At 43.2% G+C, this 20879-nt stretch overlaps 1 protein-coding gene across 2 annotated transcripts in view; it reads left to right on the top strand.

Annotated features, from left to right (window-relative positions):
* Positions 1-20879, top strand: part of drosha (drosha ribonuclease III) — a 108523-nt gene that overhangs the window by 58973 nt on the left and 28671 nt on the right. For both annotated transcript variants that reach the window (XM_030398737.1, XM_030398738.1), the window contains 3 exons: positions 3913-3983; positions 12531-12575; positions 16626-16783. In XM_030398737.1, the coding sequence (XP_030254597.1) occupies positions 3913-3983; positions 12531-12575; positions 16626-16783 (274 nt within the window). The remainder of the gene's footprint in view (positions 1-3912; positions 3984-12530; positions 12576-16625; positions 16784-20879) is intronic.

Raw genomic sequence — 20879 nt, 5'->3', positions numbered from 1 at the left:
AGGGAGCACCGAGATTTATTAATCTTAGTGTCTTAGCAAAAGGCAGAGGACTGTGTAAAGACGATGATTTCTCAAATAGCAACAAATAGGTAATCTACCTTGAAACAAGTTGAGATGTAGTGCACAGAACTTTTACTGCTTTCACACTGAATCAAAAGCACACTCACATCTGGCTTTTGACTTCAATGTGAATGAGTGCATTCGGCAGTTGTCATGGGTGTTTATTGGCCTCAGTTCTGATCGGTTTTCAGGCACAATGACATGACAAGTGTTGTCAAAAAGAGACAGAAGCAAAGGATATTGAGAAGGTAACCACCGCTTTGTTCTCAAAGGCCTCCTTGTCAGTACCTGATCCTTGACTGCTGCCTGATTGAACATGTGCAGCTCTCAACAGGGACGAGAAAGAAGAAAGATGTCTCACTCCTTAGCCACTTCCATCTTTCTAAAAGTGTCTAATTCAGAATGATATTGATGAAAACGTTCTTTTACATCATCTGAATTTAGTCTGACGATAAATGATTGCTGCTTTTTTGGTGACCCACAAGGAACAACAGACAAACTGGCCTCCAGTCTCCTGGCGGTTGTTTGATTGATTATCATAAATTTCCTCTGCTCAAGGGTCCAGTTAGTAAGAAATTAGATTTTTGAGTCTCATTCCCAACTGGTCAAATATTTAGGCTTTGGGGGTTTGTTGGTCAAATCAGCCTCCATCGCAAAGCGTCAGTGTTTGATAAGTTGGGAATGAGTCACAAAACTAAACGTTCTTACTAATTGGGTCTATAAACATCCTTTGTTACAACTTTTTGGTGAAATTGGGGTATTTATGTACTCGTCTCCTAGCAATGAGAAAGGATTCATTTGCCTAAATTCAGAGGGTTTACCTGAATTTGAAAAAGCCTCGTATACATGCAAGCTTTGGTGTAGAAGGTGTTGTTAAAGTTCCGAAATAAGGAGTTGTCTCCAAGCTTCAACTCAGTGCATTCACTACATTATATACTGAATTCAGATCCAATAAAATTGCTGTTGAAATCCAGTTTTAAAATATGACGATATTAGGTTTTGTAGGAGCTTGTGAATCAGTCACATTTTCCTGGATCTTTTATAAGAGTGTAAAGTCGTCCAGTTCACCTTCATATCCAGTCAAATCCAGAGTCCCAGTGTTAATGCATGTATTCTAGGCAGGATTCCCTCCCTCGTAGGCTTCACGTATTTTCATACTGGCCGCTCTGCCTGAGTCGACAACTCAGTGGTTTGAATGTGCCGGAGCTTTGAGACTGCTGAGTGATTTGGCCAGCGCATGATGTTACTGCGAGATGAGCTGTGGAGAGATGCTAGCATGTAATTGCCGGTTGAGTCTGCGGCGGCGTCTTTGTGGGCTCTGTGCATTCACGGCGTCAGCTGCAACTTTGCAGGCTGATGGGGTGCACTGCGAAGCACAGATCTCCGTTTAATGATTGCGGCAAGTTGTGCGATTGATTGGATTGCTTTGGGGCACACTTTTTTTTTTTTTTTTTGCATGGATAGCTGCCTTGTCAAGAGTGTTCTCGTAAGAATTAACTGCATATCTGGGTTTTCTTCATCCACAGGGCCTTTGATTGACACCGAAGGTGTTGCTTTGAGATTTTTAATACCTTTTATAAATCTCTTGAGGCTCTCCTGGTTTTTCCCCTCCCTCCCCACTCGCCCCCCCCACCCTCTCCTGCCTCTTGGAAGAAGTTTTAAAAATCTAATAAGAAGCAAAAACTTTGAGATCTCTGACGTCTTTGAGGCCTCCATTTGAGGAACTCTGCAAATCTGCCGTGTCATCAAAACATGATGAAATCTGCCTCCCGGCCTCAACCACACCCCCCCAGCCTCGGTGTTCACACACATGAATGCATTATGAGTGATGGTTGAAAGACATTCAAAACTTGGTCCTAGGAGGGAGCTCTTATCCTCCCACAGCTGGTCTCCGGAGGAATCATCTGCTGTGTAGCAGCGTCCAGAACCGAGGTCCACATTATGGTAAAACCACAAATCTCAGAGCTGATGCTTAGTGGAAAACATCCGCTCGCCTCTCTAGAGCCTCCTGCGGTCTGCCTCAGTGAGACGTTCAGCATGTCACGCCGAGATTACAGAGGCCTCGCTTACTGATACACATCTGCAAGGAGTTTAGTGGGATGTTGTGTTTGTGGACGACTTCAAGCAGACTAAAGATTTATACATAATGGTTTAGAGGCGTATTGTGATCAGATGTTCGATGGTTCATAAGCATCACCGGAACAACCCACAATGACGGGTCCAAATTCACAAGCTACTTTGATTATTTCACCACTCAGCTGCATTTTTATATTAGTGAAGGCCCTCCAAATGAATGAGAGCCTGTTACTTGCCAAAGTGGCTGCGAGGGTGAGACAAAGTTGTCAGGCTTAATCAAATTTTACGAACATTTGGGCAATGGCTGCTAGTAATTTCCCACTCTGTTTAGAAGTAAAGGGCATGCGAGGCAGATAGAGTGGGTGTGCATTTGTGTTTGTCTTTGTGCGAGGTGGTTTGTTTGTATTTTTTTCTTTTCTTTATGGCTTCGGTTATGTAGTCCGCATCTTCACTTGTTTGTGTGTGTGTGTACGTGTGTGTAAATGGCCTGTTAGCCATCTGAAAGCAGTTTCCCTCCCCAGATGATGAATCCCTCATATGTTTTTGATGTCGTCCATGAAAGCAGTTTGCGCATTTAGACTTGCAACCGCACCGCGCCCCATTTCCACTGGCTCATTTATGCACATAATAAAAACCGCTGCACGATTGTATACCCAATTTGCCAGGTGGTTATTGCTTTCTAAATTGAATGAGCCACCCTAAGTGTGATGGCTGGAAGTTGTACGGAGCTTAAAGGCACCATGATAGTTCCACTGATTTTAGTAGAAACAGTAGACGAGCAAAACAACAAGACACACAAAGGGAGAGTTGACTCGGGCGAAGGAGCTGACTGCTGTAGCCGAATGAGCTGGAGACGCTGCATATCATTCCCGTAGAGAGAAAAATTTGGGATACTTGTTCTTTGCTTGCTGTGACAGCAGCTTCTCTCTTGCAATTTGGGACCAATCCTCTATTGAATTTCTTTCTTTGTCCCTTATCTTTTGTGTGTTTGTGTGTTTGTGTATGCACATGCTGTATGAAATGTGTTTTCTTTTTTTTTATTTTCCGCCCTCACAATTCAAGTTGGATTCACCACATTCTGTGTGTTCTGTGGACATCTGCACAGATAAGTCGCACCCGAGAGTGTGGGGGCGAGCGACAAAGAGGACATTATACTTTGGTCCACGCTGTCCGTGAATAGGTTTCAGCGTGAAGTACACGAGTCTGTATGTGCGCTCCTACATGTTTGTCAGGCTTATATGAATAACAGCCATGCGACACTGACTCAGCCCGCCACTCTAAATTCAAGTTTGATGTTTATGTGACCTTGACCGGCTCCATCTCAGCACGTTGGTGCAACCATATCTTTCTTCCCTCCTCCTCCTCCTCCTCCTCCTGTGCTGTGACAAGGGGGGGAGGTGGATCTGCACCGGAACCCCGAGGTCATTTCACCGCCAAAAAGCAATAAAAATGCACTCCTACTTTTAATAAAGCAATTATAACTCATTGCCGAGTTCAATTAATTTTAAGTTTTCCATTAGGAGAGAAGTCTGAAATTGCCTGAGAATTGCTTGAAATTTTTTTTACACCAGAAATGCACTGATGGTGGTGGAGTGTCACGCTTTTTCACAGTTACTTCAAATTTCTATGGATGGAGTTTGAGGGACTCGTTTACTGTTTTCACTAAAGTATGTTCTGGCAAATACTCGGTTTTGCACACAGTTCCTGGATTAAATGTGTCTTCATTCATTCTTCGTTTTCTGAATTTTCTGGGGGGTTTTTGTGTTTTATTTTCAGGCGCGGTGTATTTAGAAGGCGGTTTGGAGGAGTCGCGGCAGCTCTTTGGTCGACTGCTCTTCAACGGCGAGGTAACTGACAGTTTATTACTCGAGTCTAATTTGGATTCTGTCCTTTGCCACCGAACGCGATGTGTATGTGCATGTGTCTCTCTTTCATGTGTATGCACTCATCTCGTCTTAGAGAGGAGCTGTGGACACACTAGACAAGATTTTCCTATTTTCGGTCTGTGCAAGACAAACTGTAACATTTTCGCCAATCTGGTCTCTTTTATTCGCTCAAACCCACACACTGCATGTTTTGGCAAAGTACCACACATTGCACGATATTGAGGCCTTGCCAGTCTCAGAACCTGAGATCTCACAATGCTCGCTCTACCCTCGCAATACTTATGACTAGCCGGTTATTGTGTGTGCACTGATATGCACAAAGATAAAACAATATAACTGAGACAAAAGAAAAATCTGGATGAAGCCGTAGCTTGGCTTCTATGTTTTGCAAAAATGAACTGGAGGTGTTGAACATTGCGGTTTGCCAGTCTCCAGCAGGACACCTGCTATTGTGTGTCCGTGTGTGTGATCGGCAGGCATGCATAATTGATGAATGAATCAGTATTTGCATTTATCCTAGCAAGATATGTTATGAATCAATTAAAAAGACCTGCAGCCCGTCTAGTATTTAGCAGCAGGCCTGGTTCTAATTGGCCGTGGAGGGTTTTTGTCTGGGTTTCGGTTGGTGACTCCTACACACTCCAGGACACACGGCGAGATCTATTGAACATGCAAGATCAACAACCGGTAGTCTTTGTGAAACCAGATCAGAAGCTTCAGGACTAAATCTTCGAAAACCCCCACACCACAAAACATCCCCCGAAGATTAGCGTTGCTGGTGAGAACCCCTCCTGAAACACATCAAATACGATCTGAAATGCTGGTTTATACACTTGGTTCTTCACAAGCATTGTTTTTTTTGCTTTAAGTGACAAAACATTTGGCCCAATTTACTGCGACTCTCCTCTGCTGTCCGACCAGCCATTGTGCGAGAGCGCTGACGGTACAGTATCTGCTTCTGTGTGTGAAGAACTGAGACGTCCTCGATTCTGTTTCACTGTCATCCTCCGGCCGTGAAAGTTGACAGCAGTTATCGAGTTGTCAGAAAATTGGAGGTCTTTATTTGAATGATGAAAGAAAAAAAAAAAAAAAAAAGTTGACTTTTTGGAGCTGTTGAACAGACACAGATTTGAAAAGAAAACTACAAAATCTTAAGTTGTGGAATAATTCAATGCACTGCTTAAAACTGCAGTCAACACACTGCATAGACAAAGTGAAACAGGCGCTAACAAACATGTCTTCTCATTACAAACGATCCCTGCTGTTGCTTGTTTCCGCGATAGTCCAGTTGATGATGGGATATGGAGCATGGGCGTTTTGTTTCTGCAGGGAGACAACAGATGAGAAGGAAAGTTAGGCGTGCTTATGACAGGATTTCCAGATGGAGCACACAAGAACAATGAGTAAAGACAAAGACAAAGACGGCGTGTATCAGAAGTGAATTTCAAAAGGAAGCCAAGTAGACAATGAGAGTGACATCAGCTGCAGAACTGTTCAAATGGTGGTCAGTCTCAGATGAAATCATCTATATTTGATGATTGATTTAGTAATAATAACCCATCAGACCTTCCAACTTAAGTAATTGGCAAGATCTTAAAAATCAATGCTATAGTCTTAATGGAAGCGTTGTAAAAAGGACGGCCAAATATGTGATCTATTCTCTTTGTTCTACTATAAAGTGTCTCATCAGCATTTTTGAATCCACTGGACCACAGAAAAAAACACAAGCAATTAAATTGGTCAATCCAAAAAGTAATAAAGCTGAAAACATTTTCTTCAACAACTTTGTGCACCTTTGAGCAAGAGCAATTAGAATTTAAGTCATCTGTCCGGTAGATTTTTTCAGAATACTAAATTATTTCATTCACACAGGGTTAAACTGTACCTACGTATGCTTAGAAAGCCCAACATGACCACGGGTCAAACATATTATTTCCTCAGTTTTCCTGTGATAACAAGTATTTTTTAATCTATGTAATTATTAGGAGATAACACCTGTTGTTTTCCAGATATAATGAGATGCGTTTGTTAGTGGTCATAGGGAGAAATTATGAGAAACTCCACATGTAGCATCTGTTGGGAGAAAGTGGAAGTTGGAAAACTGTCAGTCATATAAAATGTAATGATCAGCATGGTTAAAACTTGCAGTATATTGGTTAATAAAATGTCTTTACAACAAAGCCAGGTTGCTTTTGAATTAAATCTGCCTGTATATCTCAAGAAATCATGCTTCACACTGATATTTGAACACTTAAAGTGTCTACAAAGAACTTTTTGTGACTCCTCTGATGATAATAAATGACCTGTAACCGCAAACGAGACCATCAGCGAAAAGAATGCTCTTTTTAATATATATTATTAACTTACTATGGCACTCGCTTCCAAAATAAATGAGATCTATATTAACTGGTTTTGGTAAAATTGGATCATATTTAATGGAAAAGACAAATCTGGTTTTCTCTGCATCAGTGCTTCAGACGGACTGCTTTACTTTTTTCCTAAACTAACTGGTATCTGCTGATAACTGTAGCTGCTGTTCACTAGTTACCTCAGTTAGCTGTGCAGCTAGCAGCCCATGTAGCTGTCTCTGCCCTGGACTGGGAACTCAAACAACCAGGGGAATGTCGGTATTTACACGTCAAGCGCTTTTGACCCACCGTGAGCAGGATGTTTTCAAAGCCTGGGGCAGAGGAGGCAGATGACGGATATTCCCAGGAGAAGTTGTCCAAACCAAAAGTTTGAGTGATTTTTTTCAACTTCGGTTTGAAAACTTCTTATCTATGCAGACTAAGGATTGAAATAGTACGGCATGTCACCCCCTCCCCTGCTGAATCCTCCTGATGGCTGCTCTGTCATACAAAAGCTGCGAGGAGACAGATGGACACAGACCAGAAAGCCAAACACCAGCCGGGTGGTATGATGGGCTGTGGGGGTGTGGAGCTGTGGGGCCGACCAGAGAGATGGACAGACAGAGGGAGGCAGAGATTTCTGTGGTCTGCGGGATCACTTTGAATCCGTCTGTATTTCCAGCCTAACACGTCAGAATTGGTCTCTCACATTGCACATTACCAAACTAATGAGACGCCGTGCAAAACTGAAGGACTCCACATTTCCCCCTCGCACAACCTGCATGGTTTCGCTGCCCCTATTTGTCGTTGCGGTATTCCATTCACACATGGCCAATCGGTCCCATACCCTCGTTTCCTCTCTTCTGTAACAACGGGATGCCGGCTGCTGCTCCCTCTTGTTTCTCCATCTTTCCTTTCCATTTTATCCCCTTCTCTCTAACACCCCAGGATGTCATTACCCCCACAGATGTTTCGCTCCAGCCCTCTTATGACAATTCAACACAAAAGCTCCACAACTCCGGAGGTAGAATTCAGAATTGACTACCAAAAACAAAGCACGCATGTAATTTCCACCTCAAGACCCAGCCAGACAAACAGTGGCCCCATTCTTTTTTTTTTCTCCCCACTTTCTCTCTGTTATTCCCTAATTGGTATGGCATTCATGGCTGGAGCGCAACAGTTATTTCCATCCACTTGTTTTTCTCTCAACACGTCACCTTTGCTGGCATCGGTTCCCAAACAACGGGGCTCTCGCGGAGGATGGAATGTAGCTTCATTGCACACAGACGCCCGGAGGAAACAATAGATGCTAATTTGCTAATGACATTACTGTGGAGGTTATTAAAGCATCAGCAGAGAGGCAGGAAGCATCTTCTTCAGGGGGAGCTGCTCGATTGCGCCCAACCTGGACTCAACAGCAGTGCAATATCAGTGGGGAAAAAAAAGATGTTGATGCGACTGAGCTGTCCTGAGGGAAGTGCCTCTTTTTGAGGAGCAATCACCATAATGATGATCTCACTGGTTGCCCACAGGCTAATCTGTTGGCTTTTATTAACACCAACCGCACAAGCACAAGCACTCAGACACCAAATGTGACAGAGGTTGCTGTGACAACTGAGATGGTCACCCTGGCACTGTTGCTTTTTGGTGGGGTGGCGTTGCAAGCTTTCCTCCTGCCTCCCTCACTTCTGGGTGCAGTGCCAGAAAGGGTTTTTGGATTCCAGCTCGCCTCGAGCAGAAATAGCATAAAACGATCAAAATCTTTTTAAACCCTTTTCTCCCCATTTTGATGTTAACACTTCTGGTATGTATTCTGAATTGAATGGGCTCCATAAATCAGGTTTTAAGTGTATTTGATAATCATTGCCCACTCTGATATTATTATGGTCTCTTGGTACACCAGTAGAGTGTGCTAGGCTTACATGCTCGCACGGGTGAAAGGCTGGCTGACGACTCCCTCCACACTGAGGCCACTTCAGTGGCTTGCAGCAGCAGTAACCCCTGTCGCTTTTAGGAGCATTCAAGCTGCATTAAAACAGATCATTTGCTTTTTTTTTTTTTTAGTAGGAGCATCCACCGGGCATGAGTCTCTCTGAGCCTCCATGTCACAAACATACACTCCACTGTTTTCATTGAGCTACTGTACCCCTTCAGCGTCTCAGTGTCCCCACTCTGTTCATATTCTTTTACTATTTTTATGCGTTGTTAAATGAAAACTGCATCTAATTCGTTCAGAGCGCAAGTCTTTTCTGCCTGCGTCCTTGGTTTGGTAATAGCTTGGAGAATTAATCTGTGTGCCTTTTCTCCATTCGCACACACTCCGCTGCCCACACTCGCAGTAACTGCAAAAAAGTTCACCTCCACCGTGAATCGCATGATAGACTTCACCAAAGTGTCGGCATCAGTATTCCCCATATTGGAAGATCACCTTGACCGTTCGCTGAAGGAAGCCTCCGTTTTGGACTTAGGGCCGCTTTTATGTTGGTATTGATCAGCGACGCTATCTCCTATTGATCTCCCTGCTGCACTACTACGTTTGATGGATTGATTGGCAGCCTGTAGCTGGAGACCAATTTGTCAAGGAGCATTGGACCTTGTCGGAGAAGAGCACCATTATGTCCCAATCATGGATGGCCAACGGTCCCATGGGTGTGTGGGGTTGGGGGGAGCGTGTGTGGGCAGCCGGTTATAGCGGTGTTGCCTATTCACGGTTGGCTTGCGAGCCCTTAGTCTTTGCAAGACCGAGCCTACGTCTCGACTCTCCCGTGGGTTGTGGCTGCGCTGATTGAAGCCCACCTTTAAACGGAGATCATAGGCTGCTTCACCAAGTTGCTTTTTTTTGCTTATAATTTCAGCTCTCATTACGGGTAGGCCGTTGACATTCAAATAAACATGTTTGCATATGTTTTTTCTTTCTCTCTTTTTTCCCCCCCTTCTGTTTGTAACACAAGAGCTCCATCCTCCAAATGGCTGTGATTCAGCTGCTGCACATGATGATTTGTGCCCCCAGTAATTATACCTTCCTCGTGCTGGGAAAGAGAGAACGAGAGAGAAAGAGGGAGGGAGGGAGAAAAGAAAAAAACCTGTTGTTATTCTTAAATCCCCACTCGATGCTGGCTTAATCATTGTCTGCCTTGTCTTCGCAATGGCTGTAATTGAAACATTAGCTGTTCGGGTCTATATACAGCATGTGGGCGGATCGTGTGCGCCCTGTGGACGGATTTTAATCATAAGCCACGATCGCACGCCAAAGCAACTTGTGTGTACTTCACTTTCTCTATTTGTTTTTTTTGTTTTTTTTATTAATACTTTTCGTTGTTTTCTTCCTCGTGTTCTGCACGCTTGTCCTGTGTTTGAGATGCATCACTTTCATGTGTATTTTACAGCAATTTGTGTGGCTGCAAAAATCACTATGTCCAAAAAAAAAAAAAAAGCAAGCGATCCATTAGCCTGCGATATTGACTTTCCTTCAAGCGATGCCATCCTCCACAGCCAAGAACCCATGTTGTATTCACAGGCAGGCTCCGTGTTGACTTGATACCTGCTATGTACTTAGTGCTTTTCAACTCCAGTCCCAGGCTAAGAGACAAGCAACCGAAAGGAAGCATTTGCTCAAACGTATTGACCACTTTCATGAATTTTTCATCGGCTGCTCAAGGCGATGGGTTGCCAGCTGGGTGGGTAGAGGAGATGAGGCGCCCATTCGATGCCGCTGACCACACACACAACCCCCCCGTAGGCTAGAGACGCATTTTAAAGGTTTATCTCCTTGAACCTTTTAAACACCTGAGTGATACTGTACTTTAGAGGCCCTCGCCACATCTCTATCACCGCTATGACTCACCTAACATTAGACCCCAGGCCCAACACTGCTTCTGACTGCCGTTGTCCTTGGCAACAACTTGAGCCACAGCTTATACTCCCTCTCTCTCTCTCTCTGCAATCTACTTCTGAGCCTCTGTCTCTCTACCATTCGATCTTGTCTGGTTACTACAGAGCAGGGTTGAGGAAACATGTTGATCTAGCACATATTTCTTGTCACGGGCAGGGGAGGCACAGGGAGTCCAAACCCTGTCAATGTGTGTGTCCTCCAGAGACAACACACCTCTCACAAGCCAAATCCCACCAACCCCTCCAACCACAACACCCCTCGCCTTCCGCTCAAATCCACACCGCCACCTCCCGCCTCGCTCCCCAGTGGGTGGTCGATATACAGACCTCTTGGTCTGAAAATGAGATGCCGACTCATTTGCTGCTATTTTAACGCCCCCTATTACGGCTGCTGATGGCACCTGAGAGCACTTGGCCTAAGAAATGAGTGTTCCTGACATCTGTGCTGCATTGTCACAATCACAGATTGTTTTCGCCCACCACAGAATCAATCATCAAGTGTTAAATTAAATATTATTTCTGATTTTTGGAGTGCATTGTCAATTCTGTCGGTGTATTACCACCAAAAAAAGCACTGCCTTTTAACATTTTAGCATCTTTCAGCTATTGTTTTGGTTTTAGGATAGCAATTTTCTTTTCATTCACTCTTATCGCTCTCTTTAAACCATTACCAAATGGCCCAGACAGCAAAACAAGCTGTTAAAAAAGCTACTTTACATTTTTTGCTAAGGACCTTATGGCAGACAGACGATATGGCAACCAGTGAGTGAACATAGTGGAGTGTTTTGCTTCAAAAGAGAGAGAGAGAGAGATGTATCCTTCAGGAATTATCAGAAAGCAAAACAGAGGTGTTACTTTGCACATTTGTTGTACTGGTGTGCATAAGCAGAAAATGTAAATCACGTAGAAAATCAGATAAATTACACTTTTAAGCAATGACGGATGAATAAGCACCAAGAAAGGTAAATGAATAAACAAAATGTTTTTCCAATAACACGCCAATATGTCAATATTGTGTTTACAGCTTGTTCCACTGACGCCAAGTGGCCCCCCTCCAAAAAAAATCAATGACTGCAGCTTTAATAAACATGGTTAACCAGGATGTGCATAGTTAATGGGGGCCGAGGGAGCCATGCTCCTCGTTAACTACACTCATCGTTTGGACAGTATTTTGTCCAGTGCAGTTTATAGCTGGTGGATCTAATACACAATGCATTCCTCAGTCATTTATCCTACACATCCATACAAATCAGTTGTGGAGGATTGATAATCTTACCTGTGGCCCTACATTCCAGAAGTCTGTGTAAGTTTGGGGCTGTGATTTCCACCTACGAATGGTGAGGAGGTTAAGCACCGCTTTAGAACGATAACTTAAACACAAGACATGGATATATCTTGTATGAAAGGCCGATGACGTCAACAACGATGGATTTAGTAGTCGGGAATCACTTTCAGAGCGGTTTGATGAACGATAGAAACACTCACTGCAAATTAAAAAAAATTCATCTTAATTTACAGGACCATCAATTTGCTGGATTTTCGAGGATATTTTCCACCAAAACAATGTCGCAGGAGTGATTATAATATTGGTTTCTAACTGTAGCCGACCTCTTTTATGCGGGCTAATTGATGAAATTTAGCAAACACTTCCAGATGCTCTCCTATAATAACTCACTGGTCATTTATACAACTTGTTAAATGTTCATGTTGGACTGCAAATCACACATCGCACTGAAGTTATTTCACCTGAGACACACTGCCAAACATTCCCTAAATTTGTTTTGTCTTAACTGATGTTTATCGACAAAATATACCTGTGATCTTTTGAAGAGCACATTGTTGTGCACTGCCTTTTACAAGGGGCACCATTATGTTGAGCATATCACAATGGTGCCCCATTGAGGTAGGGCACAACAACATGTATAATTACTCAAAAAGTAATTAGAGCGACAGAAACTCTGAAAGAATTTGGATTCTCATAACTGTTCTCATATTTGAAGATCTTCATAAAACCATTTTATTTCGAGTGTGCAACCTATTTATAGAGCTTCTTTGAGGGGTTGTTCTCTATGTAACGTACAGCAGTAACAGGTGGTTACTTCCTTTCCTTAATCTATTTACCTTCATTCCAAAATGTCTGTTCTATCATCATGTTTATTTGTACTGTTAGAATGATATTTTCTTTAAACTTGGATGACCCTCGCGCTGTAATCTCTTTCGTCTGACTGCTCGTCTCTCTTCCCCCCTTCCTCTTTTCTGTCTATTTCAGAATCTACGGGAGGTCTGGCTCAACTTCCCCTCGCACCCCCTGCAGGTGGGTTGAAAAATGTTTTATTATTGATGTTTATTTTGGCTAGGTGCCTCTCATTAAAAACTCACCTCACCCCCAAGACACAAAGGCGTTCTCCCATCTTTGAAGTTTTCCAGCCAGAATGTATGTTTTTCGTCTGTGTGTGTGTGTGTTGCTAACCAGAGGTGGGCAAGCTGTTAGTTATTTTGCCTGAGGCTGACTGAGTGCTTTATAGCTGTCACAAGGCCCCCGGTAGCCTTCAACTAGTCGGCATTGTTCTGCGCTCGTGTCTCTCGCTGCTCTCCATTTTTGGTCGAGACCCTAATCCGCTTTTTCATTCACTCACCCTCTCTTTCTCCTCGCCATTGCTCCTTTTCTCTCCTCTTTCTCCCCTTCTCCTTCATCATTTCGCTCTCTCTCTCTCTTTCTGTTGTGCCGTTCGTTGCTTTTGCATGATCTGCCCAGAAACATTGAACATGTCAACAGTGTTTGTTTGAAATTAGGATTTGGAAGAAGAGATCAAAGATGCCATAACAGGATTACAGTCCCGAATCACATGGGGCCTCCAGGGACCGTCAGGCATCCTTCTCTCTGATGTGTTTTTGTGGAGAAAGTGTCTCTTTGTGTGTATGCCGAGTCTCGTCTTTTAAGCAGTTTATTCTCTGCATCTCCCGGCAATGTGCATGAGTTCTGCGCCTTTCGTGTGTACATACACAAAACTAAATAATATTGCATTTTTATATGTATATATGTGTTTAAACCTCTGAACCCTGTTTTTTTTTGTTTTTTTTTAATCCCAAAGAAGATCCACAGAGCTGGATGTTTTTATTTGAGCTTGTCGACTCTCTATTGTATCCAGCAGTCTGGTTTTTCCCGCTGAGTTGCACAGCGGAGGCCCCAGCGGCAGGCACCCCAGTTAGGGTGGAGCCCCGGGGTCAGGCCTACAACCGCTTTGTGTTGCGAGGAGGAACCACCACAGTGTGCTGCATGAGTAGTCATTAGCCGCTTCAGAGCGGTTTGCCTCATTACCACTCACTGCGCGTGGCTGAGGTTTCCTCTGGGTGGTCCCCTGCCAGTGGGGTAACGCCTGTTAAATTGCGCCAACCTCTTGGTAGCTTGATCGCATCCTGACCTTTTGCCTTGAGATGATGACATCCAAGAAGGTTCACACAACAAGAGAAAATATAAATCACTCCCTTCATTATTTATTAAATTCTTTAGTCAAATATTGATGGAGGATTGTTGGCGTTTAGGCTGGAAAATGATGCCCAAAATGTCTGCGGAGAGGTAACGCGGTGTCAGCCCCCCCTCCGCTGCCCACCAAGACGAGGATGACAACACAGAGGTGAAAGAGGAGCTCGCCTTAATGAGATTTGATTGGATGGCAATGGCAGCTCGCCATGGCGTGGGTAATTATGCGTTCACCCGCATGCATGCATTAGCCTCGCCACCGACGTGCCCGACAGAGCACAGTGGAGCGCTTCGAGGCACATCTTTATGTCTTTCGTGTTCGCTATATTCGCACCAGCGCATCATCACCCCCGGCTCTCCAGAATAATTTTCCAGAACGTCATTTACGTCGAGTCGGGATTTCAACATTTTTCCTCTGGTTTATTGGGGAGATACACGGGTGTCAGGCTTTTTGGGCCTCAAAAGACCTCGGCTCTGATTCTGCTTTCTGCCTGGACTGAGCTGAAAGTGATTCTTTGAAGCCATTTCAAACGTGTTTTTTTTTTTTTTTTTTTTCACAACTGCTGTTGATTTTTTTTTTTCCTCCTCTCTTCACTTCGTTTGAAGCCTTGCTGCTGGCCATTCCCCCTGAAGGATAGCTAGCGCCTATGAGTGCTGAACTCGTCAGATGCCGTTAGTTGTGATGCATGACATTTAAACGCCTTTTTCTTAATTAACAGAGGGAAAAAGGGGCTGGAATGAAATGTTTCTTAGGACGTATTGGAAGATGGAACCATGACATTACTGGCGGCACTCCAATTAAAAGACTGAGTTTAAAAATACATCTCAGCTCTACGTGCTGGCTTGACATGGAAGACTTTGAGAAAAGCTGTTTACTTGTCATTTCTTCATGAAAACACAAAATAGATGCTGGAAAATGAAGAGAAGTGTCTATCTTCCCCTGGAGAGCCTTGAATGCAGGTTCTTTTTTTTTTTAAAAAGATGCTTTTATACCGACGAAAATGGTCAATTGAATGTGCTTTAGTTCCCTTTTTGAATGTCCGCATGAAATTATGTGGCTAAATATTTTCTTTTTCTTTGGAAAAGATGTCTCGGTCAAGCTTAAAGTCGTACCACGCAGAGACCAATTAGATGTTTCTAGCAGCCTAATTAATGTCCCCCATAAGGATAACTCTTGATTCAACAAACATGCATGCACATATTTTCTTAGCATTTATTATTTTTTTAAATGACCACAGACGTGAGCAACTACTGCAGTTAAAAGCGAACAGCTTGTTTTCATGAACCCGTCTACCTTTCAACTAACCGAGCCCTTTAAATAACTGATGTTAAGAGCACAATCTGCAGCGACTTTTCTACCAACCACGAACTTATTCTACAAAGTCGCAAGGCTCGGGGAGCCTCTGATACAGCCCTGCGTTATAACAAGCAAAAAGGCAACTGAACAGTACGACTGCTTCAGCGAAGATATTAATTGACCGTTTGAATCACCAGATTCAGACACCAGACAGGGAGGGGGGAGAAAAAAGCGAGCTGTTTGACTTAAAAACTTAATGACGAAGAGATTCCATCTGCTGCAGATCATCTGAGTTTGTTTTGAGGCGGAGTGGAAAACACACACTCTAAACAGGCCCTCAAGCAGTGCATACTGTAGAGGTTCATTTCATTTAGGGGATTTATTTGACACTCTTATGCGGAACGATTCCATTGAGCAAGTAGAGGGTGTTTTTTTGGGGGGGGGGTGCGTGCGTGTCTGATTTGAGGATCCTTGAAGCGGTCACGCTGGTTGTTACTGGGCACATTTATTTTTTGTTTTTTTTTGCTATTTTAAGAATTGAGATTCTGTCCAGCGCTGTTGCATCTTCTCATTTTTGGTGTTTGTTTTATTCTATCATGGATGAGTACATCTAACACATTTGCCCCAAAAAAAATATACACAAAGAAAAACAACACAATTAAGTGACCCAAAAAAAACCCCAAACAACCCAAAATCATTTAATGAAGTAAATTACAGCGAACAGCAGACAAGATTTTTTAAATTATGCAGAAACAAATGATCATTACAGAAGAGGCTGCTGCGCTGTGTTGTAGATTTAAATTAAGGTTGTGACATCCATTTTTTTAAGTTCTTGTGTTTCACACAAATAGTTCATGTTGAAGATATTTACAACTCATTCAACAAATCCCACCACATGGCCAAAAGTATGTGGACACAGCATCCAGTATGCGATTCCCAAAACCATCTGCATCAATGCCACAGATGCTGGGTGTGAAGCGGCAGTGATCAATCAAATAATCGATTAGTTGTTGCTTCTATTTGAGGATTTTGTATGCCTCCACGTTAGCGATAACTATGGCTATTCTTTTGGGTTGTTGGTTTGTCCGACCCATTCCATGAGTTTTGAGGGAAATGTCTTCAAATTTGGCGCAAATGTCCACTTGGACTCGAGGATGAACTTATTAGATCTTGGTGGTCAGAGGTCAAGATCAATGTGACCTCATGGCGTCCCATTCTTGCTAAAGCCACGTCTCAAAAACGAGCCGTATGAAAATGTCTTCAAATTTGGCAACGTCCACTTGGAATATAGCGGTCAAAGGTCATCGGACCTCGTAAAAATACATATTTGGCCATTACTCAACAATTCATACTATAATTCTGATAAAGTTTAACCCAAATATATAATATTTTATATCCAAAAGTCAAAGGTCAAGTTCACTGTGACATCATAATGTTCTGCAAAAAAATGTTCTGGCCACTCCCAGCGCCATAGCTCAGGAACAACAACATAAACTGATGGGCAGAGGCAGACAACTGTTTCTTTACTCCTCCGTGACAGCTAATTGTCTTTGGGTTACAAGATCAACCTTCCTTCTCCCCGTCAGGTCCAGGAGCCTCAGACGGACCGACAGCTCATCGAGACGTCTCCAGTCCTTCAGAAACTAACCAGCTTCGAGGACTCTATCGGCGTTCTGTTCACACACGTGCGTCTTCTGGCCAGAGCCTTCACCTTGAGGACCGTGGGCTTCAACCACCTCACCCTGTGAGTATGCGGTCAGTGTTTGTTTGTTCCTAATGGCGTTACAGCCAATTAAAATGCAAAGTGAGGCGCCAGTCAGCCCGATGTAATTTGCAAGGATGCAGCAGAACTAGCCTCCGACTTCGTCTGCTGTTCCCTTCAGAGGTGATGAGGCATGATGCATTATAATATATAATATGATCGGAGATACTGGGAGTTTATCATACGTCGAGCATTTTAAATTGTTGTTTCTGATGTGAATGCGGCAGCCGCCTCCTCCCACATCATCATTATGTTTACCCCCTGCAGCGCATACATTCTCCGGCAGTCACTAAGACTGCCTTTACAACGAGTGATGTCACACTCGCAGCATCTCGGTGAAAGATGCCTCTTTCACAGTTTTTATTGGCCCAGTGCCTAATCCAAGGGTATCTGTAGTCTGCCTGTACCAGTGAGGCCGTAACCCCCAGTGCCTCATGGGAAATGTGCTTTTTGATTCACTGAGTTGTCCAAGATTGAAGGTTTGAAATACATCTTTTCTCATTTATTGCAGCCACATCTCATATCGGAGAGATTATTTCTCTCGCATGAAGTGAATTCCTCCATTCACACCGAAATAATCATGTTTTGTGTTTTTCATCCAGATTTAATTTAGCCAGCCGTTTTTTTTTGTTGTTGTTGTTTTCTTTTTCTTCTTCCTGTCACAATACCTCCTAAAGGTAAAGTGTAAGGAAATTGACACACACAATGACTGCAACTCGTCCATGTTCGATGTGTGTCGTCGTTCACAATGTAAAACAGCCATAAATTGACAAAAAGAACATCAAACTGCTAGAAAGCAAAAACAGAATATTAAAGAGAGGATGCTCAGTCCTTTTCAGTCTGTTACACCACAAGGAGTCATGAAGTAGTGACATGTTGAGTCGAACTGTCGGAGGAAGCTTGCATCTGCATGTTTTGCTAAAATATCAGTATTTATAGCATTGATTAGCGTAATGCAAGAGTAGGCGATACGATCGATTGCCTACAAATTCTTCAGGTTATCAAATAGCAGACTTAAGTAGTTAATTTTAATGTTTAATTTAATCTGCATTGCTCTCAAACTTGCGTCAAACTGCAACACTTAGTTGGAGTTTTTCCCTCATCGTCTAACCCGACCCAACTAAACTTAAACGTATTCAGATCGCAACTCTAAACAAAGATGAGAAGGATCAATCAGGCAAGGCCGATGCTAGATATACTAAATTTACTGCGCTGATGTATACCAGGCTATAATATTTGCACAATATGAATTTGAATTACATGCTTCTCATGGATGACACTGGTGAGATAACCTGTAATTTAACGTTAAATTCTTAACCTGTAGTTTAAGTAAACTTGAGGATAAGAAGATGGATGATTTCATTTTCCACAGCTATAATCATAATTGTTCTCCCCTCCTCCACGTTGCAATCATGTTGTCGTCCTCTGAAACTGTAAACAAAAGATAAACACAGCTGCCAGTTTGAATCTTCTTGCTGACGAACAGCCAATAATATACATTTTCCTCCATCATGCCGATATGTATGCATGTATTGTGCACCTCTTCTATGTGTTCGGTTGGAGAATTATGTGTTTGGTTCCTTCGGTTGCTTTGCTCTTGTTAATTACCAGCTCTCACAGTAAAGTCGTTATGATTTCAGCTCTGAAATGGGATTTTTTTTTTTTCAGGTTTCACTTTGACACTTTGTTCAATAGCCAGTAAAAGTTCCAAACATCTGTTTGGACTCGGAGAAGGGCGGCTCGGTCATGTGGTCATTGTGTAGCTGCGGTGTAACCTTGCCTGTTCATCGCTGGAAAGCGAGTCTTGCCATTTTTCATATGAAAAAAATATGTACTAATGACACTGTTCACTCCAATTTGAGGTGTTTCTGATTATGAGAAGGGCCACGAAGGTTTATCTCACTTCTAAGCTTTACAACGCAACACAATAGTGAGTTTGACAGCTAAAGCAAATTAGCCTTGGCAGCACACCTCTGATATCTCATTGGCAGCCTGCTCTCTGTAATTGCTTGCTTGGGTTTGCCACAAGGACATCGCTCTGCTCTGTGTGTGAATGTGTGTGTGTGTGTGTATCATGTACACACTTTCACACATACACTACGCCGCTGTGTATCTTCTAATCCATCACTTAAATGTCAAACCTCTCCCCACTCATGGTCAGTGAAGTCGATTAGAGGTCCAGAGGTTCGTCTCCCGTTGAGCTTTACTTTGAGGACTTTCCAACTCAAGGTTGATTCCAATGTTATTCTGGAACTTGGCGTCACATCCAGTAGCTTCGCTTTCGCTTTATGTAATGTGGGAGTTTAACCCAGTGCCTTTGTTTATTTCACGGAATTGTATTTTTTTAATGTTTCCTGCAGCAAAAAAAAGGAAATTCATATATTTTCAGGGTAATTTATGTTCATAGCTCATTAGTGGCCAAAGGCAGGTTTGACCCAAATAGAGCCGACTGACTTGAAAGCTAGAACTGAGCAACGGCTGCCCACAAGGACCAAAGGTTGTAAAAGAAAGTAGGTCAGGCTGGCGTGATGGAGAGAAGAAGGAGGTCAGATAACGCAAAGGGAAGGTCAGACAATAAGGTAGACGGCAGATGAGGAGACGGGACCCGGACCGGCCTTTGGCCCATCACTTTATGCAGAAATGGAGGACAGTCTGACCTAGAAGAAGACAGCGCAAGAAGAAAGTACGGGAGTTGACCCTGTTGTGAAGCAGTCGAGACCGGAGGCTACCATCAGACAGCAGGAATGGAGAGCCGTGGCCCCCAGGCGCTGGGCTTCCTATCTCCTCTCACAGCGGAAGAGCTGGGTGTTGCAAGAATTTCAGTGTTGGTGAAAAAGAAATCCATCTCTCTTGGAGTTGAGTTAAATGAAAGTACATCTCGCTGTGCTGCTTTGAGGGGAGTCACTTGAAACATTCATACACGGGAAGGATCGCTTTGCTAAACAGATTCAGGTTGGCCAAAGTTGAAAGGAAACATTTCTGGATTTCTTTTTTTGAAATCATCAACGTTGTTCAGCGGACGGTTTCAGGTAGGGAATGAATAAATGGATAGTTACCATGTTCGGCTTTTATTCATGTTAATATTTATCCCTCAATTTTGTGTTTAAACACCGAGAGTAGTAACTATTCTTGCGCCGTTTTTAATTGTTAATCACTTTATTTTGCAAAACTTGCACTGTCATTCACCTCACAGTTAAACTAGGTGTATTTGCTGTTTTGCATGTGTCCTATCAGCTACTTGATGCCTACATTTTCCATCCTCAGTAGAGTGCATACCTCCACCAAGGCCCAACAGTCCCCTTTAATCCCCTGCATCACTCTAAACCACCTCTATCTGCTCGGGCTGCGGTGTTATACCGAATTCAAGGTACACAGCAGTACAAAAAAAGACAAAAGACTTAACTAGCACTCAAACTAAGCAGTATGATGAGAAAATATGTAATGTAACTTGCAATTAGAAGACTATTTAGTCCATGTTTCCTAAGATCTGATATGATTTCCACTGTAACTTTAAAGCCGAGGCACCGTTTCTCCTCTGCGGCGGAAAAAAAAACACGCTTAATTCATTTTCTGTTTAGTGCGGTTTTGCTAAGAGAGACCCTGAGATTCCATTATACTGAAGTACCGTTTTGAATTTATATTGATCTTTTGATGTTGTGAAACTCATTCTCTCTCCCCACTACCGTCGTACGTTACCGACAGATTGTTCTTCCGCTGCCACTGACTGTTTGATTCCGAAAGCCCCGCAGTCACACTTTGTAGAAACGTAGCAGGCAGATTTACACATTTGAACCTCTTGCGCGAGCGTTGCACATGTGGAAACAACGGCGTTATTTCCCTCCGCTAAGAACCGAGAGAGGGGGGAAAAAAAATGGAGTGCTCCCCTTCTTATTTTTGGAGCGGGCAGCTTGTCGCCGCCTCTTCAGAGGGGCTGTTAAAGGTATTTTAGATCAAAGTCAAAGGCGAATAAAGACCTCGGCTCCACACTTTACTTCAATTTCCCCCACCTTACTGGAGCATTGTGCCTCTGCTGTTGAAGTGAATAAGGGACCGCTCTTTGTGAGCGCCTCGCACAGCA

This window comes from Sparus aurata, chromosome 19 (assembly GCF_900880675.1).
Source record: "Sparus aurata chromosome 19, fSpaAur1.1, whole genome shotgun sequence".
Taxonomy (NCBI): domain Eukaryota; kingdom Metazoa; phylum Chordata; class Actinopteri; order Spariformes; family Sparidae; genus Sparus; species Sparus aurata.
The sequence above is the reverse complement of the archived record's forward strand: the minus strand, read 5'-3'. Positions and strand labels throughout refer to the sequence as shown.